Genomic DNA, 25,915 nt, shown 5'->3' with positions numbered 1-25,915 from the left:
GTATATTTTGGGTCATTCTTGCTTAGCTTCTTCCTTATTCATTAATATATCTCTGTCCCTTCACCCGGAGCAAGCACATGAGGTGAGTATACTTAACAATCCCCTCTAACTGCGGGAGTGGCCGGGTTCTGGGACTTGTCATGCTGGTTCGCTGGGTTTGACAAACGAATGATGAGGTCCTTAATCTCATTGCTGTCGCGGGCCAAGCTCTTTATGGACTCGATGGTATATGCAGCGTGATTATTCAGCAGGTTCAACTCAGACTCAAGTTTCTTGTTCTCTTCCACTAAGCCACGAACCAGAAACTCTTGATTTCTTACCAGTCTAGTGAGATCTTAGTTAGTCTGGCATCAGGCTGTCAGGTGAACTTACGAAGCTACAATGGAAATCTGATGGAACAATAGTCGCGATCGAATAGTCTCCCTTTGCTGGATCTTCTTCAAGACCTTCTCTCGTACCATGTACCAACGCATCATTGTTGGGGTTGCGCCAAGACTGAGTATAGATATTATAATCGCCCAGATCAATGCTACGCGTGGATGGGTTTGAATGATCACAATCATGACGTTCGACAATCGATGAATTGCGCTTAAGCGATAGTTTCTTCGATTCTGCCATCGCTTTTGGGCCTTCTCTACCTCCTGCATCACGTCGTCCCAAGTGGTACTAGTACTTCCGGAAGGCCGCGAACCAGGCTCAATTGTTCTTAAATCCTTGCCGTAAACGTTCATACACTGAGCGAGAATGGCGAGCTCAGTTGAATATAGTTCTAATACAAGGCTCTTCAGCCGGCTAGAATCAGGATCACCACCAGGCTGCATGACTGGCTCTGCCTTCGCTACAGCCCGAGTCTCCTCGATGGTGGCTTCGACGGAGTTGACGATAGTTGCAATTTCCGTCCAGCTATTTCGTAAGGTGTTACACCGAACGTATATAAACGCACACAATGCCGCGATAAAGGTGAGAATGCCGGTAATATTGGCGGTAATAGACAGTAGGCTATCCTCCATTCTAGCCTTGCGTCGTGTTATAAGAAGATGCCAAAGTATCTGTTATTGTCTAAATTATGCCGCTCGTGCCAATATACAGCAATGCTGGGGTGGGAAGATTTGGAGTCGACTTTTTCGTAGCCTTCAGCTGCTTTCACTTCTAAGTGAGGTAAGCATTAGTCATATGGCGTCCACACAAAAAGACATCATATTTGGGAGTTCAAGTCACATGATGACGCACTTCCAACATCTGATACACGACTTGTTACGTTACCTGCTTTACCTGCTGCTTAGTCACTTGCTGCCTAACTCACTCCTATGCATATATAAACTCTTAGGCACACTCATTTAGCAATTAATTTAGTTCCTCATGCCTCTGGTGCTTCAAAGAGCTTCACATTGCAGCTCTATTAAAATAGCGGGAATGAACTGTAACAAGAAGGCTATGAATTGCAGAAAAACGCATAATCTAATCCTGCTAAACTTAACGCGGCTCATCTCAGCATGGTGGAACCTGTGCGAGGGCTTCTTTGCCAAAGCTAATATATTACGCCATGGTATTTACCGCCCATGCTTGCTTTCGTAGTTAGTTGTGGCATGCGGAATCCACAAACCTCTGTGGTGGATATGGCTCCTACATCACGGATATGTTGGACAATGACTTAAGAATGGTATAGGAAGTATCGTAAGTTTGGGAAATCTAATATTTTGATATGAACTAGTGATAAAGCGAAGTGGTGTTGTGTCAAAGAAGTGCAGCTAAGCCGGCAAAGCATGTGGAACGCAAATCAAAACGACAACACAACCGAACACTATGTTTCAAATGAGTGAGGCTTCCTCACTTGCTTTCAAGCGTATTGACCATAGTACACTACAAGCAACGAGGTGCGCGCATGCTTCAAGCTATTCAGAACTCTAAGTACCTCCAAGGCACTGCCCACTTCCTCACATCTGTCTTTTTCCACCACTATTGGTAAGCCGCACAGTCCGCAAGTCCGCACCAAAATTGCATGCAGCTGAAACCGTCCGTAACCAATTACCCTGTTGCCTTTGGCGCCGCACTGCGACATGCCTAGTACGCAACTGTTTGCGGCGTTCTAAAGATGACACTATACAGAGAATGCCCTGGAAACGTGCAGGATACCTGCAAAATCTCGGTTCAAGGCCTCTGTTACGATCGTATGCGCGAAGAAACAAAATAGCTTGGTATCCTAAATCGCGCACTGGCTAGATTGAAACGTCCTGCCAACGTGAGGCTGCTAGATACTGTCACTTATTAAACGCCCACCTCACGTAAGGCCACATAATATCGTTCAGCCTTCAGAAACGTTAGTGAGCTATAAGAGCGCCCCGTTGTAACATCCCAATAGCCCTATTCACCACCCTTTAATTCCGCCCATTCCCCGAGGGGGTAGTCAACTCTCCCCTTTCCATATAAAGCAAAACACTTCTGGCTCCATTTACAGCTTTCGATAGATTCTGGCGTTCCGAAGCCCAATCTTCTACCACTCCAACCTGTCGACCTGGGCACGCTACATATGGCCGTACTTCCAAGGTTATAAGGAATAGAGACGAGGGATGCCGCCGGTGATCGCGCTGTAGGAGGAATGAGGGTTGCGGACAACGTGTGGAAGGAACCAGGTGTTAGCCAAAGGTTCCTGGAGTATTCAGAAGGAAAGCAGCAGTGGGAGGTGGAGGCAGCGCTTTAGAAATAAGTACAGAACAAAAGATATCTGTGGGGGTGGGAACCGTTGGCACTATCAGATGGTCTGAAGATGTGTTTTGAGGAGCTGGATATGGTGCAAGGGATGCGGCGATAGTGTTTACTGTGGCGGCATTTGTGGTTTTGCTTTGTTAGATAGGATGTTGGTTTCTCCGGCCGGTTTAGTAGCCGCGAAGGCAGTGGCCTGGTGCTGCTGGTATGCGCGGCAGTTATGTGAACACGCAGACTCATACAGCCTTATCCTCTGGTCGGGCCAGCAACGATGTTTACATAGCGCTTCCAGCCAGCGTCCGCAGATATATTCAAAAGGCTATTGGAAATGGACGGTCAGTGGAAGATTTGATGGATAGGAAATGAAGAATATGACAGAATTCACTTTCTGTAGCTCAGACTTGCCTTTTACACTATTCGAGGTCATTAGCTTCAAGGCCTGCTGACACACATATCCATCTCCTCGCCGGGTTATCATACGAAAACGCGCAAGCGATTCAACAGTAGAGGTGTGTGGCAGTGTCCTTGGAACCTCCCCCAATTGGCCCGGGTTGAGAGATTTGAGCAAGCTCTAGCCCCTCTAATCATTGCCGGAATAAGAACATGGAATGATAGAAAATGGCCAACGTACCACTGCATCATGATAATACTTGAGTTCCTTTGGTCCTTCCAGTCTCCATCTTCGCTGTACGGGATCCGAACTGTATGGCACGCTTCTTCTCTGCTGCTACGCTTTTCATCCCAGTATTCCACGCAGCAAGTCTGAGGATTCTCTTCCCAGGCTCCAGGCGTCGTGAAGGGTCATCCGAGTCCGGCAAATTTCCATTTTCGAAGTCGCACTTGGCCCACACCGGGAGATCCAAGGCCAGAGCAATTACATCTTCGTCCAGGTAGGGAAACCGTACTTCTTTTCCAGAGTCACTGATCACGCGGTCATCCCTGCCTAGGTTACGCTTCCCGAGACGATCGAAGTCGAGTTCGAGTTCGTCTATGAGGCCGGGATAGCCTGTTCGTGAGAAAGCGACTGCATGGCGTTGGTAGCCACCGAATAGCTCATCTGCGCCAAGACCGGAAAGAAGAACATGTGCTGGTGTCGAGTACGGTCTGGGAGGGCTGTTGGGATTGCCCCGAACAAGTCCAATTCCCCTTGAAGCGAAGTACAGCGCATACGAGATAGAGAGATCCATTTCGGTGTTGTGGGGATGCATCAGCGTCATGACCCGGGTGCGATGTTCCATGGTTTCTGAATAGGGTACATTGATTTCAACAAACCGCCATCTCCGGTTGGGGCAGACTCTCACAAGTTCGGCATGAGACGTTCTACCAGTTATGCGATCGGGACACAGTTCATAAGGTGATTCGCCCGGGCCCAGGGTTCCATGAATGCGCGGGTTTTCGAAGGCAACGTTCAATAGATCGACGCCCGCACCAAGTGGAAGCGCATTGTGGCTGAGGCGGGCAAGCAAAGTGCAATCGAGGCCACCAGAGAAGAGAATAGCAATTTTAGTATCCGATTCAGCCGAATCTATGACGGACTCTCGAATGCGTCGGATTCGAAGCCAAAGTGATTTGGCCAGGCTTCCAAGTAGGCGCTGCACGTTGAGAAGATCAGGCTGATGAGGTCCATCAGGGACGGATTTGTTCAGTGAGGGGAAAGGCAACGGCTAGCAAAATCAGCGAATAGGAATGGACAAAATTCAACTCACCTACTAGGGCCAGCCCGGGCGCGGCTTCATTTCCTGATCGACAGTGAGGGATGCGTATGGGTTCCAGTTTTTGTGTTGCAGCGCATTTTAGGTCTAGGACATACAATCCATCGGCGTCGACCTCGTGCCATTGATCTCCACTCGCGTTGTCGCACACACTGGACAAGATCAATTCACCAACAGAGGTTGACTTTTGTAGAAGAGAACGCCTCCCCAGACAGTCTCTGCCATAGTAGAGGCAGGAGTTCTGGGCGTCATAGAATACGAAGGCAAAAGGGCCTCGAATGGTAGACACAGCCTGGACCATTTGTCTAATCGACGAGCTACTGCTGTCACGTGAAGCGTTGGAGGACGCCTGAAGGAACAAATCGAAAACAAGCTGGGAATCATTCCCTTCCACGAGATCCGGGCCTATCTTCCATGCCTCACCATTCCAGCAGAGCACCGATTCAGCGCGTTGATCCCTAAGTGGCTGGGTGGTAATATTGTTGCCGCGGAGTGAAAGGACTGTGGAGATGAAGGTAGCACGGAGCTGGGGTAAAACTAGAGCCTGGTGTTTTCCGAAGCTATCAGGGCCACGGTTCATCAGAAGGCGCTCAGTGCTGGAAGTTGGGATCAAGTGGTCAGTGGGACTGAGGGAGAAAAAGATGCCGCACATGGCAGTCGTGGGGTATTGAAGGAGTAGGTGCGAAGCAGCTGGAGAGTGTGGCGGAATTTTCACGGCCCTAATCCTACTGGGGTGCTAGCGCCGGTGGCTGGGGCGATTCGGTTCTAGGATGCCGAGCCGAGTGCATGCGGCCCCAAACACTACTGGCACATCAAAACAGCGCAACACTGCCTCAGTTAACTTCCACTCCTCCCACGCGCCCTGGAACCGACCAACGAGCTTCCTTCCTGTCCATGGACGCTACCTGACCTGAGATCGGCCTCTCTCACTGAATATCCCGCCGCACGACGGCCTATGTCTTCGCCGACGCAAGCTCCGCAACCCCATGCAGCTCCGACGAGTCCTTGCGAGGATAGGCTAGCAAATGGCGTCAACAGACAGACGGTAGAGGGGGAGGGGCAGCCGGAACCAGCCACAGCAAAGGGGCCTCAACCTGAGGCTTCCAGCAATCATGAAGGCACGCTTGCTAAGGCGGGGCAGGCGCTGGAGCCTCACCAAGACGCGGGGCTTGAAGATGCAAACAAGACCAAGCAGACGCAGGAGCTGGCTCACGAGGGCACAGAAGAATCTCGGCCAAGGTCTGCCCAGGAAGCCACGACCGTCGAGGCTAGTGCGGGGAAGCAGCCGCAGAGCACCCCACCGTCAATGGACGAGATGTCAGCCAAAACAGAAACTGCACCGCTCTCCTCGACCCCACCTCCTGCACCGGCGTCCAAAGCGGCAGGGAAAGCTGCAGTCCGCTCTCCGTCTCCTCCACCGCCTCCCCCAAAGGACGAAAGGTACCTCTCCTCCGGCATCGATGTGCCCAGCCGGACTACTTCGCCCCTCTCGCAAGGGAGATCAAGTGGCAGAAACTCGGAAGACGCTGAGGCGGCCGAGTATGCTGCCAAGTATGAGGGCGCCGAGGACATTGTCGACGATTCGAGGTCGGAGATACAGAGCATCATGGAGCAGTTCGAGCACGGCAGCGGAGCCCCGGGCGCCGACGAGATCATGTCGCCGCGCTTGGAGCTCGCTGGCCCCATGTTGGATTCGCCCATAACCCACCCGCCGCGGAGGTCAAGTCTGGAGCCCCTAAATAAGCCCTTGCCCACGCCGGCAGAAGGTGGTCCGTCTGAGCAGGCCTTGCAGTCGCCACCGCCGCGGACCTCATCGCTGTACCGAGTTGGAACCAACAGCTCCCTGAACGAGAAGGCGGCCAGGCCCATGTCACCCAGCGCACATGCGCCTCAGTACAAACCCACTCCTCCCGTGCCTGACCCAGAACCTGACCTTCCGTTCGACTTCCACCGCTTCCTCGAACAACTGCGCCATCGCACGGCCGATCCCGTCGCCAAGTTCCTTCGGTCCTTCCTCCTTGAGTTTGGAAAGAAGCAGTGGATGGTGCACGAGCAGGTCAAGATCATAGGCGACTTCCTCGAGTTCATAAGCAAGAAGATGGCGCTGTGTGAGGTCTGGCGGACAGTGTCGGACGCCGAATTCGACAATGCTAGAGAGGGAATGGAGAAGCTAGTGATGAACCGGCTGTATACGCAGACGTTTTCGCCTGCAATACCGCCGCCCGAGCCCGTTCATCCTACGAAAAGCAGGCGGCGAGGGCAGGAGCCTGTCGGGCTCGGTCGACGAGGACAGCACCAAGAGGACGTTGAGCGGGACGAGGTGTTGGCGCAGAAGGTCCGGATATACAAGTGGGTTAAGGAGGAGCATTTAGATATTAAGACTGTCGGTGACAAGGGCAGGAAATTTCTACTCCTGGCTCAGCAGGAGCTACTAAAGATCAAGAGCTACAGAGCGCCCAGAGATAAGGTCATCTGCGTTCTGAATTGCTGCAAAGTCATTTTTGGATTCCTTCGAACATCGCAGTCAGATCAGTCTGCCGACGCTTTTGTCCCTCTTCTCATATACACAGTGTTGCAAGCAAACCCAGATCACCTCGTCTCAAATGTGCAGTACATCTTACGTTTCCGCAATCAGGACAAACTCGGCGGCGAAGCGGGCTACTACATATCCTCGCTTATGGGCGCCATCCAATTCATCGAAGGACTCGACCGAACCTCCCTCACCGTCTCAGACGAAGAATTTGAAAAGAACGTTGAGGCAGCCGTGTCCGCCATCGCAGAGCGGCACGCCGACCCCGACCCCGACCCAACAACACCTGAATCCTCTAATCCTCCAGCCCTCCGTCTCCAAACGAATCCCCCAACAACACCCGGCCATCGCCGCATGCCATCACCGCACCTCCACCTGTCCGAGAAATCCTCCCTCTCACGGCCGGAAGTCACGCCGCGGAATTCACTAGAGGCAGAAAAGGCAGGCCCGCGTCGCTCAACTAGTCTCCGCAACACTGGAAACGATGGCGAGCCCCCCGAGGAAGAAAACGCAGCCGTAGCAGGCTTACTCCGCACGATCCAACGGCCACTCAGTACCATCGGTCGTATCTTCTCCGACAATGATACTACAGCTACATCAACTTCCCACCCCGTTTCAACCCCGCAACCAGGCAGCACCCCGCGCCTCTCTCCCGCGCCTCCCGCGCAACCGCGTCGCTCTAGCGATTACCCTAGGACCGGGACGGCAACATCTCCGCAATTTAATGAGAAGGCGGGGGGGCAGCAGAGGAGATCCGCGGAAGAACAGCGATATCGCGAACGCCTGTCAGCCGAGGACGCGGCGGCGAGGCAAGCGTCCGCGGAAGCGGAAGAGGCGCGACGGATACAAAGGCAGGAGCATCGGGTTGTAGTTGAGACGTTGGCGGGGATGTTTCCAGCGTTGGATAGGGAGGTTATTGATGATGTTGTTAGGATGAAAGAGGGAAGGTACGTGAAATTCTAGTTCCTACCCTCCGCTCCGTTGCTTAACTGTTTGGCTGCTGGAGGCCTTGGCTGGGATGTGCAATGAGGTGGGAGGAGTTGCTCTGTTCCTTGCGAACTAACTTTTATTCACAGAGTCGGGCTGGCCGTAGACGCGTGCCTAGCTCTCAGTAGTCCTTAATTACTCAGACCCGATGCAATCCGACCCCCGATGCATCTCCTATCCACCCTGCCACGTAGCTCGGAGGTCCGGATTTCCGAATTGAAAGATGAGAATTTGCTTGGTCGGCTTTCTTTGTGTCTTAGGGAGCATTGGGGGAGCATTGCGAGTGCGCCTTTGGTTTGGTTTGGTCCGGTTCGCGGAAGAGCAGGTTTAGATATATTTGTAGTGTAGTCCAGGACAAATCGCATTCCGCTTAGCATTGTAAGCGTGCAGTCCATCCGTAGGGACGCTTGAATGGTATTTAAATTAAACGCAACGTACATGTGCGCCAAAATTTGTGCTATATTTTTATCAGTTGAGTTGTGGCGATTGATTTTTCATTTGATGGAGTTGGGAATTTGTCAGCCGCGGGAAACCCAACTTGGCAGACGCCACACAGCATCCTTGCATGTGGCACAACCCATTACACTAACAAGTGCAGCTGCAGCAATCAATCCAGTTAACCAGAAAAAAAAAACCCCAACAAAGCATAAGTCCATTGCGCATGTAAACCAGCCGCTCAAGCTGCAAGGTAAGTTTCTACTAGCCAGAAGAAAGTGACAGACTGCTGAGCTCCATACATGCCACTTCTTACAACAAATAAAAAGAAAGATAGCATCTACGTAGTACATCTAGTTTCATTTATCTTGCTTCTAGACCTAATATCTGATGTTTAGATGTAGGCCTGAATACGTGCATGAGCTTAACACACGAACTGTATTTCGCTGAGGTCAGGGTTAGGTTGATCTTTATTTAACCTAATGTTGTTCTAGATTCTTGCTGGCGAAGTGAGCGGGAATCTCAATCAAGGCCGTTGGATGTAAAGAAAAGAAAAGAAAAAGGGTTGAGATTGCCTCATTAAAGTTGTACGAATAATACCCTAACAAGTCACTGGCTTTTATATATACCTCGGTACAGGACTATTCCAATTCCATGTTGTCTGAAAACCCCCCCTTTCCAACTTTCTCAAATGATGTCTCAAGACTAACAGAACTCCCACTAAAGTGAAATCATATACGCATTTCTGATAATCCATACATACTCTGCAAATCTACAATCCGCAAATTCAATATTATTACCACTGACCCTGGCCCTGACCTTGTCCTTGCGCATCCCATCCGCTACCCCCTTCCTGCCCCCCAATTTGCGCATTTGCCGGATGCCCCGCTGGCGGCAAACCGGGCCCGTACACCAAAGCCTGCCTTACCCTCCCCTCTGTCGGCTGCGGCATCTCCAATATACTTGTCTGCGCAGGCCCGGGAGCTGGCTGTGGTGACGGCGTCGTCCAATCACTCATCTGCGTGGACGGAGTGTGGGTCGCAAACGGCGATGGCGCATATGGACTTGTCGAAAAGGGGCTGGGTTGGGGAGTATAGGCCGAGGGCGGGGTTGTGGGGTAGTTATGGCCCTGGCCCGGGCTGTGGTAGATTTGCTGGGGGCTTGTTGCTGGGATCCATGGCTGTGGGTGGTATCCTGGCTGTGGCTGGATGGCATGGGCCGGGGGTGAGGGGATTGGGGAGATGGATGCGCGGTGGTAGAGCTGCGATTGGAGGGCTGAAGATTCTCGTTGGAAGCGGTCGCGCCAGTGGGTGAAGCCGAAGCGGAGGCCGAAGCGGGAGAGAATGGTTGTGAAGTCATTGATGGCGTTGATGGCTCTTGTTGTGGGGTCTTTGGGGGTAGATTGGCCATCTGGTATGATTGGCGATGGGAAGGTAGGAGGTGGAATTTGTGCTGGTGGTGCAAGAGGGTCCTCGGATGTCGATGGAGGCACGGAGGGAGCTGGTGGTGTGGGAGGCATTGGGTCGAGGATAACGTCCAGGTTGCGGGATAGGACGTCGACGAATTGACGGCCGGTCATGTATGCGCGCATGGCATCATAGAAAGTCACTGGCGGCTTCGTTGTATTCGATGGCTTTGAGATGAGGGCTAGAAGATTAGTGGCATAGGCAATACAGTGCTCGAATATTAACCTTTGAGCGTATTCGTGAATGTGGGGTATGCGTGGGCTTGGAGAGAGAATGTAGACGTAGCTGTATAGAAGCTCTAATTCAAAGAACGTCTTTGTTGACGGTAGTATGCTTGATGGCATTTCTTGAAACCAACTCGTCATCTTGGCGTACTGCTTCCATATATATGGATATGGGTCTCGCCAAGGTTCACGCCCCGACTGGAAAAGATCCATGTACCAGCCAGATTGGATTTCGCGTATTCGAAAGAGGTCGAGAGCGGCGTCGAAAGACTGAAGGAAGACCTGCGTGTGCGGAGACGAGTGTTTGGGGGACGTGGACTGTGAGCTGAATGGAAAGGAGACGTGGCTGGAATCATCGGAGAAGGAGAAAGCTCTAGTCTGAACAAGAGATGTTGACCTTCAATCTGTCAGCGTTATCACCATAAGGCTGTTGTTGACGCTTACCTGTCTAGCGCGTATACGCACCAGTACACTCTTCTCCGAATCTCGAGCTTGGCTCTTGATATTGCGGTGCTCCGTGACGGATCTTGATGAATCCCGAGATCGACCATGGCCCTTGACGCGGCACCAATCAATGTCCAGCTGTCGAAATGGTGAGGATCCATGATTGCGTACTCGACGAGGAGTATCAGCGCTTGGATACTGCTGACAAATCCTGGATGTAGAACCTCCTCCGCATGCTCGAGAGCGGCATTGACGTGGCCAACTGCATCAGAATACAAGGTGTCTCCGCGGGACTCGGACTGTGATAAACATGCTATTGCAAGTACCATACGAACAATCCAGTGATCGAAAGCCGAAGCATTATCATCTGGATGATAAACGGCATCAATACAGGCATACAGGCTGGCTTCATCGAAGATGGGTAGAAGCATGAAGACATTGTTTAGATAATGCTGGATGAGGGGTGTTGCAGCAAATCTCGGGGGGAGAGCTTTGTGAAGCCCAGAAGGTAAGGCTTCCTTAGCGCTCGCCGATAGAACGAGCCGAGCATACGACATTGCTGAAGTGAAGCCATAGAAGTCTCTTGCCGTTGCATTGACGGCACTGGAGATTGCTCAGCTGTTGCACACGTGGACAGCTTACGAGGGATACACCTACAGCAGACCGAAATCGGACACTAAATCGTCGATATCTGAAGCCTCTTTTCTTCGCGCGGCGCGTTTGCTGATGGGGCGAGGGGCCTTCAGGGTGTCCACAGAAGTCCGGCGTGGAGTGGCACTGTCGGCATCTTGCATCAACACGGACGATGATTTCCTTCTTGCTCTGGCCTCGGCGATCTTCTTCTCGAGCCTCTCGACCCGGGCTTCCAGGGTGGCCACATAACTCCTTTCCTTGCCCCGGGCGAACTGGTCGTTGGTGCTGGAGCACTCGGAGGCTCGATTCGACTTCTCACATGCCGTGCAGGCGGGCAATTTGCCATCGCACTTGACCTTGGCTGCCCGACACCGCGAGCAAGCAGCCACAGGTCGGCTCACACGAAGCAGAGGAGTTTCAAGCGCCATTAGGTCGTTGTTGGAGGAAGAGGGATTCGGTTCTGAAGCCATGGTGGACAATCAATGGATGAACACGTGAACGCTCGATCGGGAAATGAATAGCCAGATTAAGCGATACAGGAGTGATGAGGGGATGGAAGAGACTAGGGAAAGGCAAGCGAGAGGGCTGACCGAGGATAAAGAAAGCTGCAGAACATGAGGGGCTTTCGGGGGGTTGGCCAGAGACCATGGCTGAAGTAATTTGAAGTTTGGACACGGAAGGCCACTTACAGGGTCGGGCAGAGAGACGGTGAGGGTTTAGTGTGGCAGGACAGCTGCCATGAACCCTTGGGAGATGAATGAGGCTAGATTACGAGGGCCCTCAGCTCTGGAGAGTGGTGCCTGTGGATGCGGTGGGTACCTGTAAGGTAGAGATGTGGTACAGGTGTGGTACAGGTGCAGGGTGTTGTGGGGGGGCGCAGTAAGGGCTCAATGCGCGCACTCAGCCCTCGAGAAACGGGCGGGGATTGGTCTCACCGGCTGGTGGGAGGAGTGAGCCTAGGCAGACAGCTCGTGCCCCGCGATGATGTATTGCAGGAGGGAGGATAGATCCACATAGAAAGACTGCAGAAGAAGGCGGAGACAGCGTGTCGGGCGGCCGTGGTGGTGATGCACTCGGCAGCCAGCGGCGGTGAGGCGGGTGCAAGCCTTCCTGGCCCTACCAGGCTGTCGACGGGCGGTTGACGGCTGCTCATCGGATGGCAGGCTTTCACACCTCGACCTATCAGCGGCCGTTCCAGCATCGCCGCCCAACATTCTGCGCCGTTTGTCATCTGTGGTTATCGTGGTGCGCTGCCCTCGATTGGACCAGGGCGGTAATATACCAGTCCGTGTCGCTGTTATTTTCCCACACAGCCAAGGTACGCATTCCACCTCGAACCGTCGAACCGCTCTAGGGCTGCTGCCATATCCATCTCCGTCCGGTCTCTTTCTGCTGCGTTGCTTGGCTGTGCCACGACATCGACGCCTCAAATAGCCCCAGAGAGCGGCCATGCCACACCGTGATTGACCGTATTGCTTGCTTCTTCCTTGGAATGGCCGTGTGCGCTACACATAGTCCTCTCGTCGACATCCTCACTGGACTCCCTCTGCGCGCGCAACTGAGCACTTCAACGACGAGATGATGGACGCGAAGGGGTCGCAGTCCACGCAAAACGGCGCACCGAAGAGCAGCGAAGAGGCCCCCTCCCCCAACCGCATCGCCCACACCCTGACGGCCTGCTGTCGCTGTCGCACCGTGAGCCCTTCATGCCCCCCCAAAGGAACTAACGGCGTCTCCAAACTGACCCTTTCCTTCCAGCGCAAGACGAGATGCGACCCAGGCCTGCCCCGCTGCGGGCCCTGCGAGCGGACAAACTCCCACTGCGAGTACTACGACCCCACCAAAGGCACCAAGATACCGCGCAACTATGTCGTCCATCTGCAGCACAAGGTGCGCGATCTGGAGAAGCAACTGTCTGATCTGGAGAGGGACGACGTCGAGCCGGATCCGGAAGACGTGATGCGCGGTGCGGCTGCCGTGCACATTCAGGAGACCGACGAGTCTAAGTTCTTGGGCCCGTCGAGCGGTATCACTATCACTCGTCTCGTGATGCAGCTCGCTAAGCAGTTCACCGACTCGAAGAGCATATCGGAAATCGTCCCGGATTCAAGAGCAAAATACATAAAAGCAACGTTCGATGAAGAAGACAAGAAGCCAACGTCTAAAGTCTATCCGCTGATAAGCGACGTTGCGGCTGAGGACTTACCAAATAGAGATCTCACGAACCTGCTCGTCCAGCTCTTCTACGGCAAAGGCTCGTATTACCTGACCAATGCCAGCCCTGGGTCCTTCTAACTGTCTTTTAGTGCATCCGATGTACCCCATGTTCCACGAGCCGACATTTACCCAAGATGTTGAAGACGTCTACAGCGGCTCCACGGACCCCTACCAGAACTTCTGTCTCCGCATGGTGATCGCCATCAGCCTGCAGAAGATGGACACCCAGTACGCTGGTCTTGCCGATAGCTACTACCTCGCTGCTCTAAAGTTCCTTGAGGGTTCGATAAAACCCATGAATGTGAAGACACTGCAGTGCTTCGCGCTAATTGCTGGCTACTCACTCCTCACCCCAACAAGAACAGCCGTCTATTATATCATTGGCCTCGGTGTGCGGCTCTGCCAAGCACTAGGTATACATGAAGAGAAGACAATAACTCGGGGCCCTGGTGGCGCACCAGCTGACCCACTGGAGATCGACATGCGACGACGCCTCTTCTGGTGTCTTCTCACCATGGACTTTGGGTTGGCTCACAGTCTTGGTCGACCGAGTATCTTTGCCGCCCGTCGAGATCACATTGATGTGAACTTTTTCGAGCTCGTCGACGACGAATACATCACCAGAGATGGCATACGGCCAGCGCCGCAAGCCTCATTAAAGAAATGGATCGCCATACACTTCTTTAAGATGAGATTACTGCAATTGGAGATCCGAAGAAAACTTTACCAAAGGAAGAGGTCGGAGCCAAAAGACGACCAAGATCCGTGGTTTACCCAAATGCTAGCAGCAATGGTTGCGTGGAGAGACACAAGCCCGGAGATGGATGGGGGTTCGGGCTTGAACAAAGTCTGGTGAGTAACTGTCGCTGTATCTAAGATTGTCTTTGGAGACGATCTGTCTAACTCGTTGTGTAGGTTCACTGGGAGATACAACACAATGGTCGTTTTCCTCTTTCGTCCCTCTCCGCAAGTCCCACGACCTTCGCTCCAGGCTGCAGTACAATGTTACGAGGCCTGCGAGTACAACATACACATGCACCGCAAACAAATTGAAACCGGCAGCGTGGACCTTACCTGGATCTTCACTCAATCCATCTTCATGGCTATAAATACCATGCTCTGGACCCTGTCATACTCTGAGATCCGACGGAGGCATCAGCATGACGAAGTTGAGCAGCATTTGTTCGTGGCCCTCGATTGCATCGAGCTGGCGTCCGAACGGTGGCCCGGTGTAGCATCTGCCCTGGAGCTATATAGGAACTTGATTGTTGCCTGCATGAAGATCTACGACAAGGACGGCGATATACCGATTTCGGCATCGTCTCCGTCTGAAAGTGCATCTGTTACGTCAAGCATGGTGGAGGGTATCAATAGATCTCGGACCACAAGCCCGGCCACAGCGTCAACGGCTTCAATCAGTACGCCGCCTGACAAATCACAACCTCCATTTGGGTACTTACCTAGTCAAGCTCAACCGCTATTCAGCTTCACATCCCAGCAGAACGCACCAAGCCTATACTCATCCTCACCGGCAGCCCAGTCCCATTCGGCACAGACGTCTCCGCAACAAGCCCCACCCCAGCCCTACATCGACTCTAGCCCGAAATCATCGGTGGACGCAAACATACCGAATTTCAATTTCACACCAACAACCCAGTTCAATCCTCTTCCCGCGACCTTTGCCGAGCTTCCCCAGTGGACTCCAACGTTCTCTATGCCCCACCAGGAGCCGTATACGATGCCGCCTGTCTCTCAGGCTCTAACCTCGCCCACCTTCAACGAAAATTATGCGGCAGGCCAAGGCTATCCCATGGCTGATTACCTGTACCCACAATGGAGTGCTGAGAGTCGAAGCATGGGTTTGAATCAGGAGCAGCAAATGGAGCTCATGCAATCCTTCGAAGCAAACGAAACCGGAAAGATTGAGGCAATGATCCAGCAGAGCAACCAGCTGTTCAGCCCGCAAATTAGAACATATTGAAGTGGCAGCCTCGGCTTACCTGCGCGTTCAGCCACATGTGCCTCCTCTCTGGGCTGTAGTAGTGGACAATTTCCACCGTACACCAAACATGTCCACCCGATGCCAAGCCCGTCGAGGAGAATCGGTGTCCCCGACGTCTCACGAAGTCTTTGACGGCGAAACGAACCGTTGGAACGATTTAGTTTCCCAGCACCTAGCCTCCCACGTGGCAAAGGCACCTGCAGATCTAGTGCATCACTAACCACGGTTCATCAGCCGAGCCCCACATTCCCTGGCCTCAGGAAAACATCACCCTTCAGGGGTCCGCGGCAATTTCCCATGTCCCTGGATCAAGTTATTCAGGCTGTAATTGTATTCTAGACTCTCACTTCTGCACAACAGCAACACTTTAAAAAGATGGAGGGATTCTCGGTTTTCCAGTCATGCAGTGAAAGTGTTTGGGAAAATGATGATGCGTCTAACGTTAGCCAAAGACGCCTGTTTACGAGTGCGGTCATGACTTGTTGGCATTTTGAAGGAAGCGATGGGCTGTTTTGTGATAATATGGCGCTTGGTGCTTGTGATAGATGGATGAAAATGAAGCAACGGTATGTAGCAGGCAAGGCCGGTGTCAGCTGGCCTGATATATCTTGTTTCTCTTGTGCTGAACACCATATTCATAGCTCCCCGAATTGGAAGTTGAGTCTCTTCATTCTTGCTTGTCGCGATCCCATAAACCCCTCATTATCATCCAGAAACTCATTTGTTGTCCCCTCTCTTATAATCGCATCTGTCTCGTCGGCATCCTATAGGTGAAACTCTCTTTCGTCATCGCTTCAAACCAATAATAGCACATTATCCGTAAATATCCCACTGTTTCGCAAATACACCTCTCGACAACGAGCAATCCCTCAGCCCTCATACTCACTCTCCTCACTTTCCTCACTATCCCCCTCACCATCCTCACCATCCTCACCATTCTCCTCACTACTCCCCTCCTCACTCTCCACCGGAGTCCTCACACACACCTCCATCTCTCTATCCGTCGGCTCTGGATCCCATCCCCCAGGACAACTATCCTTCACCATCACCAACTCATGATGCGTATGGTCATCCAATTTCTTAAACAAAGCCTCCAACTCCGTATACGTAATATACCCCCGCCCCGACGACAGATCTCGAATCTGATCTTTCAGCGCTTCAAGCGCATACGTCCGGCCATCGCGTTTCGCGTGCGTGTCCAGCTCGGAATGGCCTGCAGACTCGAATTTGCGTAGGATGTGAAGGAGGGGAGCGGTGTTGATGTATGGGCCTGAGTAATCTGCGAGGAACGGCCGGATGGCAGAAATTGTGATGAGCGCCCCGTTTCGGAAGTGTTGTGCTGAGTGCGAAGTGAGCGCTATTGGGAAGGGCGGGTAGGCAGGAGAGGGAGAGAGGGAGGAGAGTGCGGAGGAGCCGGCAGAGGAGGAAGAGATGATGGAGGGGGAGGGCGACTCTTGCTCCCTTTCCCTGTCCTGGAGCGCGTGGGGGAGTGGTAAGATGACTATGAATGAGGGCGGTGGTGCCTGCATATTGGTGTTAGCGCTGATCTATTGGCTTCGCGCAAAAAAGACCAGCAGTGGCAGAGCTCAGAACTCAGCTCCATCATCGTAAATTCTAGGTATTGGCGATGGTGGTGAAAGATGGAGCTGAGTCAGCGCATCTGGCAATGAGACTTACATTTGGTTTGCTCTTCGAAGGTCGGCCACACTTCTTTAGGTGCAGTCTTGGGAAGGCGAGGTTAGCCCGAGTTCTGCTGCCAGCAAATTTACCTAAGCTTCTTGGATCTTGATAACTGTGCCTCCGGTGTCGCCGGTGCTGTCTCTAGCTCCATCTCCGCCGCCACTGCGAACTCCTCCAAGGAGTTAACATCACTCATAGCCCTTCCGTCTCAATCATCCTTTAGCTCTAACCTGTCTCCCTCTATATGGCAACGCCTAACTGTATTAAACCTTTGTGTAGCACTAGCATGAAAGCTCTAGGAGCTATTTCATCCTCTTCATCCATTCATACGTTTCCCAAATAACCGCTATAGCCCCCTACGCACCTCAGAGGTGTCTTCTATCACAGCCTCAAATACGCTCTCCAACTAACCCAACGCTACCAGCAGACACTCAAGGAGTCCATCAGAGTCATTATCCACCACCTTTATCCCTAAACCCACCACTCACCCCACCAGCCGGCCCACTGCTTCCCTCTTTCCGTGTACATCTTGTAACACATATGCTCTTCTCCTGTGTAGTATTCCTTAGACCCTCCTTCCCTGTGTCCACAACCACTGAGGGGGCTTTTCAGTATCCCTATACTGCTTTGCAAGGTCGTCCTCCTACACTCTTTTGAGGCCCATCCTAATACGTCCATTCTCTGCTTCCCTGTACTTGCGTCTATCAACTCGGTCTTCCGCATCTTTAGCACCTAGCTAGGCTCCAGCTTCCGCCATTGTATAGATTTCGAGGGAGTCAATACATGGTTTGAATAATAAGTATATTTTTGGCTTTTGGTAGCGTGGGAGCTTGGGGGGTAGCAATGTGGAGAAAGAATAGATGTTAAGTCAGGGTTTCTAAACCGAAGAATGAAACCCGATGTTAGAGAGATTTTGTTATTATGATTCGCCCTGGCCACAATACCCATCTATTATGGCTATGGAATTACCCTCCCATGAAATGGCCTAGCCTGTGGCGAAAACCCTTCCTGGGTTGTGTTCCTTCTTGCCGATGCATTCCAAAATACCGATTCCCAGGAGCCATCAAAGACCACAAACCTCGAACACATTCTGAAATTGGCTTGTGAACCTGCCCCTGTACTGCATCACGGCGCGGTAAACAGGGCGTCCGAATCTATATCATCTACGATGACAATAGGATCCTGAGCCATGGCCTCATCTCCACCTAGTCCTCTTGCTGGCGCCGTAACTTGGGCGGCCGATTCTGCGGGCTTGAACCCAGGTTCTTGTCCGTTTCTATCAATTTGCCCTTCGACTTGTCCGACATCATCCTTAGTCTTAAATTCAGTGCCTTCCCAACTCTCGCCATTCGGAGTAAAGTCATGTTGCAAACCCGCCAAGTCACTTACTTCCTTGTCAGCCTCCTCCCGTGACCCATTCTCAGTCCCCACTTTGTTGATCTGAGTCGACTGGCCCTCTGGAGCCGGGGTCTCCGCCACGCGCTCTTCAGTTTCATTCTCCGCCTGATCCTGGGTGTTGAAAATCACCGTTCTATAGTCGTCTAGATTCATATCGTCCCTCACACTCCACTTCAACTTCTCCAACTGCGTCTCGATCTTTGCAACCACCGCTGTCGGACATATCTCCAAGAACTCTCCACAAGCCCATGCGACACCCTGGTAGAAGATCTCGTCTTGGTTTGTACCGGGGATCACATATGGCCGTGATGTGAATCGCGTCTCCTTGTTCTCTTTCGAGGACTGCGAGGTGGCGCTGGGAGAGGTTAGATCGTGATTAGATTTTTGCACCATTTCGGGAATCTGTGGTTAGTTAGCTCCGATGGGTGTGGAAAGGGAACCGGGGATGTAAAGTTTACCTCCGTGGCTTTACCACGATTCATTGACGTAATGTATGATACACCTGCCAGATCCATGGTCGCGCTATTTACATAGTGCGATCTTTTGCCTCGTTTAGAAGACCTTGGACCCGGAGGTGGGGAAACGCAATCGCGCTCTCGTTTGATGGGAACTGCAACGGCCTACTCATAATTAGCTTCCAATCTCGAATGATGCAAGTGGAATGTAGAAATCTACTGACATCTTGGTCCTTCCCATGCTTCACCGCCTGAATGAATTCCACACCTCCAAGATCATTGCGTGGATACTTTTCCTTCAGCTCCTGAGCCCTAAGCTCAACGAGCCGAGGAATGCTCCTCGCAGCTGGTACATCCACGCCTTTCACCCTCTCAATGGCCTCATTGTAGAGGGATGTCATATGCCGATACACCTTCGATCCATGGTTGACGTCCCCCACAAACTTCTTCCTGTCTCGCAAGATCTGCACCGTGGCAATCGACTCACCATCCTCCTTGCCCTCGCCATTTCCACTCTGTACATACTGATTCTGAAGTTCCTGCACAGACTCATTGGCCCGCTCGGCAATGCTCCAAGCAGCAGAGATATCCCTCCCTTCCAGCACCTTAGCAACCGCCTCATCATACACATTGATAACGCGAAGGCAAAGCTTAGACCGCTGATCCAAACCTGCCAAAAACGTCTGTTTCCGGCGTTCTAGAGTCTTAATAATCTCCGCAGCATGCACCCTCACATCTCCGACATCGTTCTGCAGCTGTCGGATCGAAGGCACGTGGATTTCCGTGGAAGCAGCGTGCTTTTGCATATCGTCGTGCTTCACGTTAATGACGTGGATTCGCTGAGAGACGCGGTCTTTAATTGAATGCGGTGTAGCGACACCTTCCTTGCCCTCGATTCCATCGGAGCACTTCTGCATACCGCGCTGAAGCACGCCTTGGATTTCGGTGACGCGGGCGCTGTCTTTGGGTGTAGGGTAGCGGTTAGAGATGTCGTTCCAGGCTTTTCGGAAGCGGAGGAGGATGCTTTCGTAGGCGGTTGAAGACGCGGTGTGAAGTGGATTGAGGCTTGGGGCCGGAGTCGTGGGATTGGGATGCATGGCCGCGGTTTGATTGTTAGGATGACCGCAGCAAGTTGAGTTTTTGAATCTAGTGGGTATATACTAAGTGTTTGGAGCGTTGAGTACTAGGGCCGTACTTTGAATGGTTGAGACTAAACGACCATATGACTAGTTAATGCTAATAGTTGCGAGGGGAATGCACAAGATCGGTGATCTAGTGGATAAGAACGACAGCGGAAGCGTTGCTAGACGACAAAGAAAGGTATGGCTAACCTTAACTATGGTGGGATTACCATGACAGGGTAACCCCCAGAAGCGAGCCGAGCTCTCAAAAAGTCTTGCGAAGTCGACGATGCGTTTGGCCAGTGCAACAGCCTAAGGACAAAATTAATCATCCCAGAGGGCAATGTCGCTGGAAAGTACTCATTTCCAAGAACTCAGTCTTTCACCGATCGTCCTCTTTTGGGCGAGATTAAAGAATGCGCTGGACAAACAACTAGGCGCTTCGGACATTGGCTACACATGCATACTTCGGTAGAAATGGACGGAAAGAAAGAGGAAAAGATACTCCGGAGGCTCACGCACCTCATGCAAAGCGGACCTTTTGGCCGAACACCGTATACTGGCAAGAAACGAAAGAAATTCAGCAATACTCTATTCCCGATTCAAGTACTCTTAAAACCTCGGTAGAGGGTTGATAGAGGAAGCGAGAATGATGGCAATTGAACATGGTTATGATCCTGCACATCTCCGAATTTTCCCATTTCTGCAAATTCAGGTCATATGGTTGGAACCCTCTCGCCCTCACTAGTTGGCAGCCAATTGAAATCCTTTTCTCTCTCGAATTGCACGAGACCTTAATGGGTTACCTGGTCCACTCGTCCCGGAATTGAAAATTCCTGCTGAAAGATATCCTTCAGCTTGTCCAGCCCAAGCCTCTGGACATCCCACTCACATGCTTGGCTCTCTACATGCAATACCAAGCTGCTCATGTGTCGGAATACCCTTCCGCAGCCGTCTGCGCGGCACACAAATGGTTCGATTGCACCTGCATGGACCATTTCATTGAGAGTGTCCATATCAACGCTGCCCTGGCGGAGCTGAGCATGAATACCGATGTCCATGTACAGGGTTGAATACCACCACCGACCGAGAAGCTTGGTGAAGCGATCGGGGTTTGGGAACAGTGGACAGCCTCCAGATTCGATGTGGTTAATAAGGCTGCTCTGAGTCTTGAGAGGGATCTGGCAAGCCCAGCATGAGAGCGTTGGTGGGACGTGCTTGGTCATGTGCTGAGCTTATTGTGAGTTGGGAACAATCTGAAGAAGGGTAGGAGTAACATGAGGGAGGAAGATGCTTACATTGAGGTAATTACCTTCATGACTAGTATGAAAGTCACACGCCTTGCACAAGAAGCATGACTGAATATGCGCGTTGAGCTTGGTTTGGCTTGGGAAGACGACACCACAATTATCACAGTGGTAATGACCCTCCAGCATGTGCTTCTGGAGCGCTTCTTGGTTCGGACCATCAAAGTCGCAGCCGGTTTGCAAGCAGTGTTTGTGCCTAGTTGTCTTGATCCAGTGCTCATCACGCTCGTCCTGGTTTCTAAAGCGCCGATGGCAAGTGCGGCACCAAACATGGTTCATAGCCGTCTGGAGATGATGTTCCATTTCCTTCCTGCTCTTGAATGCCATCAAACACACCAGACATGCAAATTCATGGCCGACCACGTAATTGTTCTCGAAATGATTGCGAAGGCCGTTGGTGTCTTTGAATGCACTTAGGCATGAGTTGCAGAATATCTCATGGCCCACTGAGTTATCGACATGATTCTTTAAACCATTCCGATCTTTAAACACGCGAGTGCACAGGTTGCAGTAGTTCTCGTGCCTCGGGGTGTGTTTTGCATGAGTGTACAGAGCAGCCTTGCTACCAAACGCCGCTTGGCACACGCCGCACCAGTGATCTGGAAACCCATTGCGGCCGGAGTTGGAATCATCCACCTGGGATACGGGCGATACAAATGGAGGACTCTTTTGCTTTGAATGCGCTGGAGCGCGGTACTCTAGACCTCGAATGACGAGTGTTTTCAGCGCATTGGAGTGGCGGGTACCAACAGGCTTCACATTCTCTTTCCACTGTGAGCTGGAATGCGTAGCAGGTTCATGAGGGCCCGTGTTCCCGTTCGAGATATGGGGTTTGACATTGCGGTTTTCGTCCGCTTCAGAAGGAGGACTGCCGTCATCGGCTAGCAGCGCAAAACGATTGACTCCCTTCGTCACCATCCTCGGCCGAATAGCGGTGTGCGAGGTAAGTAGCTGGGCTGGGGTCGCATACAGAGAGGTGGTGGGGTTGATGTAGCCTGGAAAACGCGCTAGTGCGGGTACGCACGTGACAAACGAAGTGGGCAGTCACTTGTACCCACACATTGATATTGGGCTTGAAGGCCGTGTGAGACGTGGCGCTAAGCAAACTTTATGGTCCCCGATGGTGCAATCACCGGATATAGTCGCCTAGTTTGATTGCCGGAGGACAGAGAGTGAAGCAAGAGAGGCAACAATGAATTTTGGGTCTGGACTGATCTTACAATCTGAAACACTGGAATAAGTTTCTGCCTACCATGGCAGCACTAAAGAGGGGCATTAAAGCTGCCACCAGTCCTGCCGGGATATAGAAGATAATGGCCAGGGTAGTAGTCTGTCATGAAGCTACTTGTGTTAGAAGCAAACCGGCAATACGGGACATTTGCTATAGGAAATCTGACGGAAAAGCGAGGACTGCAGCTACAAACCTTTTTCTAATTAATTATCTTAGGCGTGCCGTAGGAAAGCAAGCTCTGCTGGAGGAGGCACACCAGGGGACCACTCAAGTCTCTTCAAATCTTTCATCTTTAGCATAGTGTGTTCCTCAAGTCTCTCCCTTGTGTCAAGACAAATGTAAGAAAGGATGCCCTGCCTAGATGGCGTAAGAAGTGAAGAAGAGGTGATGAGTTCAAAGAGGTGAAGTTCACTGAACTCGGACCGTCTCTTCTGCCGGTAGCCGCGGTTGTGAATCTTGGCACGGTCCAGCCGTCACACTGCATTAGCCCAGTCTTCTTCCGTCTCGACCTACCCCTCGTTACAACTACTACTGAGATCTGCTACACCACCCGCCCTGCAAATCGCGCGATATAAGCCAGTATGGCCTTCTGCTTGCAACGGCTCCATATCTCCTTTCTCTGCCTCCCTCCGGACGCGGACGACGTCTCTTAGCCTCCCTGTCCCCAATCCCCGAGATGTGCATGTTTGTGAAAGAGCAAGATCCGCACGTGATGCCAACGAAGCAAGAAGAATCCACGTGCCCAATTACGAAGAACGGACACCGGTGGAGCATACCATGGCCTGTGAAGGACGGAAAACCGCGACGCATTTTGGGAGTACACCTACCATGGTTTGTTGCTATCGCTATCTCTATGCTTGTCATTATAGCGGTCGTCTGCGCTGTTCTCGCAATAGTCCTGCCTCGGAAGACACGCGACAGCCCCATTGTCACGCCGCCTTCGGCGTCACCTGGGACGGAACATTGGCCTTGTCGAGAGGTCCTCCACTCCAATTTTCCAGATCCGAATCTCCTCAGGCACAATGGCACTTGGTACGCCTTTGCAACGAACAACGCTGCCGGGGTGTTGCACGAGGGGCGCGACAAGACCCCAGAGCACTTCGGCTTGTCGCACGTACAACTCGCAACCTCGCCAGATTTTGTAAATTGGACGTTGTGCGATTATACCGAGGATCCGTTACCAAAACTGGGCGACTGGGTTGCTGACGGGATGATGATGTTGAAGAGCGAGGCCCAGCTTGTGCCCAAGTCCAACTTATGGGCCCCCAACGTGCTGCAGCGCGCCGATAGCAAATTTGTTCTCTACTATGCCGCTACCGCTGCCAATGCCACTGGGAACCACTGTGTGGGAGCAGCCGTTGGTGACTCTCCACAAGGTCCTTATGACCCTCTACCAACTCCCCTCGCCTGTCCCACTGAGATTGGTGGTGCTATTGACCCTTCCTCAATCATCGACTCGGACGGATCGATATACTTAGCATACAAAGTGGATGGAAACAATAGAGGAAACGGCGGGGATTGCGAGAACACGGTGCCTCCTCTCAAGGACACTCCGATTCTTCTCCAGAAGTTGGAGCAGGATGGCACCACTCCTCTTGGACCGCCAGTTAAGATTCTGGATCGGACGTATGAGGACGGCCCGCTGGTTGAGGCCCCCAATCTGATTCGAACCGTCGAGGGCATCTATTTTCTCTTCTTCAGCTCTGGCTGCACAAGGCTCCCAAGCTATGACGTAAAGTATGCCACTAGCTCTAACATCACCGGTCCTTACGTTCGATCTCCTAAGCGATTACTGAAGACTGGCGACATGGGCCTACTAGCCCCAGGAAGTGTATCCGTAACTCAGGACAAGTCGAAATGGAGGATGGTATTCCATGCCCGCGTTAAAACGGACTTTGGTGGTGTTCGAGCTATGTATACTGCTAATCTAATCTTTAACAAGACTGATGCTTCCTTCGACCCTGCTTCGTAATACGGACTTTGGGTGGGAGAGCAAGCGAGCTTGGCCATGGGGGCCGGTCTGGGGCTAAATTTGGGTCGCGCGACGCCATCTTTAGCTTCTGCTGTAAACTGGAAAGAGTCATAGCCGGATTAAGACTCAACGGAGAGTATGAAGTGCGCGATCTTCTCCCTTTTTAGGGCACTGTCACCAACTTTAATGTCTTTCTGTCCTGAGAGAATAACGGCTTATGGCACATCTTGCGGACGAGTATTGGTGGTAGGTCCCTCTCCATCTAAATGTTCAGATGCACTCCCGCTAATGCTCAGCAGCAGTCCTACGAAGTTATTTATTAGAAGACCCTGGCCGTAGTTCGGCATGCGCCCATATCTCTTGTTTACATTATTCAATAACGGTCAACAAAAACTCCTCGTGCTTGGCGCCTTTGTCCACGCACCGATCATCCCACGTGCCCTTGCTAAATGCTATTTTAGCAATGGGACTATCGTTACCGACCCGATCTACGAAGCATGCCCCAACGTGCCTACCGTCTGTTGTGCGCTGAATCGTTCGAATCCTCCTGGCGGCGATATCGCAGATGGGGAGACAGCTGACGAATGCCTCCCTAATGGCGTCTGCCAGAATCGATTTGTTTCCAACGGCTCGAGTTACACGCGGTACTACCGGGACTACTGCACTGAACCCAATTGGGAGAGTGGGAAATGCTTGAATATTTGCATAGAGAATGTATGTAATTCCCTGAGAGTATTGCACTACAGATACCTTACAAAACCCAAGGCTTTGTCTGTGCCTATAGCCCCTTGTAATAAAACGAGCACTTCGAAGAATTGGTGTTGTGGCCCTGACCGCGATTGCTGTTCTAAGGACAGTAATTTACCCCGCCACCTACTTCCTGCCACCCTCGATGTCTCTTTCTCCCCGAATCGCGCAACCTCTACTTCCTTTGCTTCGACGTCCCACATCTCACCACCTCTTTCAACATCTACATCCTATAGTAGCATGTCGACATCCCTGTTAGCACTTACTGTAGCCTCTGCGTCCAGTTATGTTTCATTAACGCCAACAAATGCACTCACGACGCCGAGTCCAGTTGCTCGTGGCATTGAGCTCTCCACTAGCGCGAAAGTTGGCATAGGTGTTGGCGTCGGCATTGCAGCGGTCGTGCTCATTGGCCTGGGTTTCTTTGTTGCAAAGTCTTTGCAGCGGAAAGAAAAGATAGATCCGACTGGAAGAGATCAGACTCATCGGAGCTCCACTTTCGAACTTCAGCCTATTGAGTGTGCTCAACCGTACTACGAAGCAGGCTCGTCGACTCTGTATGAAATGATGTCAAGGGATGCGTTCGAACTTTCGGCTCTGAGCCCGCCCCAAGAGATGCTCTAGGTTGTCCTCGCTTTTGTAATTCCTCCT

The 25,915-nt window shown here is 52.0% G+C and overlaps 9 protein-coding genes across 9 annotated transcripts; 4 read left to right on the top strand and 5 right to left on the bottom strand.

Annotated features, from left to right (window-relative positions):
- Nucleotides 1-12: 12 nt before the first annotated feature.
- BDR25DRAFT_352039 (uncharacterized protein) lies at nucleotides 13-1,010 on the bottom strand (the record flags this gene model as incomplete). Its single annotated transcript, XM_033694956.1, has 3 exons — nucleotides 13-58; nucleotides 136-324; nucleotides 373-1,010. The coding sequence occupies 3 exons, from the start codon at nucleotides 1,008-1,010 to the stop codon at nucleotides 13-15; spliced, it is 873 nt and encodes a 290-aa protein (XP_033550383.1).
- Nucleotides 1,011-3,341: 2,331 nt separating this feature from the next.
- Nucleotides 3,342-5,072, bottom strand: BDR25DRAFT_281438 (uncharacterized protein; the record flags this gene model as incomplete). Its single annotated transcript, XM_033687890.1, has 2 exons — nucleotides 4,414-5,072; nucleotides 3,342-4,367 (listed from the first exon to the last, which is right to left on the bottom strand). The coding sequence occupies exons 1-2, from the start codon at nucleotides 5,065-5,067 to the stop codon at nucleotides 3,342-3,344; spliced, it is 1,680 nt and encodes a 559-aa protein (XP_033550382.1). The 5' UTR covers nucleotides 5,068-5,072.
- Nucleotides 5,073-5,233: 161 nt separating this feature from the next.
- BDR25DRAFT_281434 (uncharacterized protein) lies at nucleotides 5,234-8,365 on the top strand. Its single transcript, XM_033687889.1, has 2 exons — nucleotides 5,234-7,892; nucleotides 8,022-8,365. Exons 1-2 carry the CDS (start codon nucleotides 5,371-5,373, stop codon nucleotides 8,065-8,067), a joined length of 2,568 nt encoding a protein of 855 aa, XP_033550381.1. The 5' UTR covers nucleotides 5,234-5,370; the 3' UTR covers nucleotides 8,068-8,365.
- Nucleotides 8,366-9,163: 798 nt separating this feature from the next.
- Nucleotides 9,164-11,835, bottom strand: BDR25DRAFT_386331 (uncharacterized protein; the record flags this gene model as incomplete). The annotated part of the gene is made up of 3 exons (XM_033697995.1): nucleotides 11,159-11,835; nucleotides 10,502-11,104; nucleotides 9,164-10,454 (listed from the first exon to the last, which is right to left on the bottom strand). Exons 1-3 carry the CDS (start codon nucleotides 11,602-11,604, stop codon nucleotides 9,164-9,166), a joined length of 2,340 nt encoding a protein of 779 aa, XP_033550380.1. The 5' UTR covers nucleotides 11,605-11,835.
- Nucleotides 11,836-12,539: 704 nt separating this feature from the next.
- On the top strand, nucleotides 12,540-15,530 carry BDR25DRAFT_123768 (uncharacterized protein). Its single transcript, XM_033683738.1, has 5 exons — nucleotides 12,540-12,829; nucleotides 12,893-13,388; nucleotides 13,441-14,203; nucleotides 14,267-14,769; nucleotides 14,821-15,530. The coding sequence occupies exons 1-5, from the start codon at nucleotides 12,713-12,715 to the stop codon at nucleotides 15,330-15,332; spliced, it is 2,391 nt and encodes a 796-aa protein (XP_033550379.1). The 5' UTR covers nucleotides 12,540-12,712; the 3' UTR covers nucleotides 15,333-15,530.
- Nucleotides 15,531-16,222: 692 nt separating this feature from the next.
- Nucleotides 16,223-17,229, bottom strand: BDR25DRAFT_311780 (uncharacterized protein; the record flags this gene model as incomplete). Its single annotated transcript, XM_033691255.1, has 3 exons — nucleotides 16,223-16,876; nucleotides 17,031-17,076; nucleotides 17,123-17,229. 3 exons carry the CDS (start codon nucleotides 17,227-17,229, stop codon nucleotides 16,223-16,225), a joined length of 807 nt encoding a protein of 268 aa, XP_033550378.1.
- A 3,572-nt stretch (nucleotides 17,230-20,801) lies between these two features.
- On the bottom strand, nucleotides 20,802-22,582 carry BDR25DRAFT_281428 (uncharacterized protein; the record flags this gene model as incomplete). Its single annotated transcript, XM_033687888.1, has 2 exons — nucleotides 21,285-22,582; nucleotides 20,802-21,236 (listed from the first exon to the last, which is right to left on the bottom strand). The coding sequence occupies exons 1-2, from the start codon at nucleotides 22,230-22,232 to the stop codon at nucleotides 20,802-20,804; spliced, it is 1,383 nt and encodes a 460-aa protein (XP_033550377.1). The 5' UTR covers nucleotides 22,233-22,582.
- Nucleotides 22,583-23,398: 816 nt separating this feature from the next.
- On the top strand, nucleotides 23,399-24,517 carry BDR25DRAFT_281423 (Arabinanase/levansucrase/invertase; the record flags this gene model as incomplete). Its single annotated transcript, XM_033687887.1, has 3 exons — nucleotides 23,399-23,608; nucleotides 23,642-23,743; nucleotides 23,783-24,517. 3 exons carry the CDS (start codon nucleotides 23,399-23,401, stop codon nucleotides 24,515-24,517), a joined length of 1,047 nt encoding a protein of 348 aa, XP_033550376.1.
- Nucleotides 24,518-24,682: 165 nt separating this feature from the next.
- Nucleotides 24,683-25,912, top strand: BDR25DRAFT_123754 (uncharacterized protein). Its single transcript, XM_033683737.1, has 3 exons — nucleotides 24,683-24,763; nucleotides 24,817-25,231; nucleotides 25,283-25,912. Exons 2-3 carry the CDS (start codon nucleotides 24,863-24,865, stop codon nucleotides 25,886-25,888), a joined length of 975 nt encoding a protein of 324 aa, XP_033550375.1. The 5' UTR covers nucleotides 24,683-24,763; nucleotides 24,817-24,862; the 3' UTR covers nucleotides 25,889-25,912.
- Nucleotides 25,913-25,915: the final 3 nt, after the last annotated feature.

This window comes from Lindgomyces ingoldianus (genome assembly GCF_010093535.1).
Source record: "Lindgomyces ingoldianus strain ATCC 200398 unplaced genomic scaffold BDR25scaffold_8, whole genome shotgun sequence".
NCBI lineage: Eukaryota > Fungi > Ascomycota > Dothideomycetes > Pleosporales > Lindgomycetaceae > Lindgomyces > Lindgomyces ingoldianus.
This window is presented reverse-complemented; position numbering and strand designations above follow the sequence as displayed.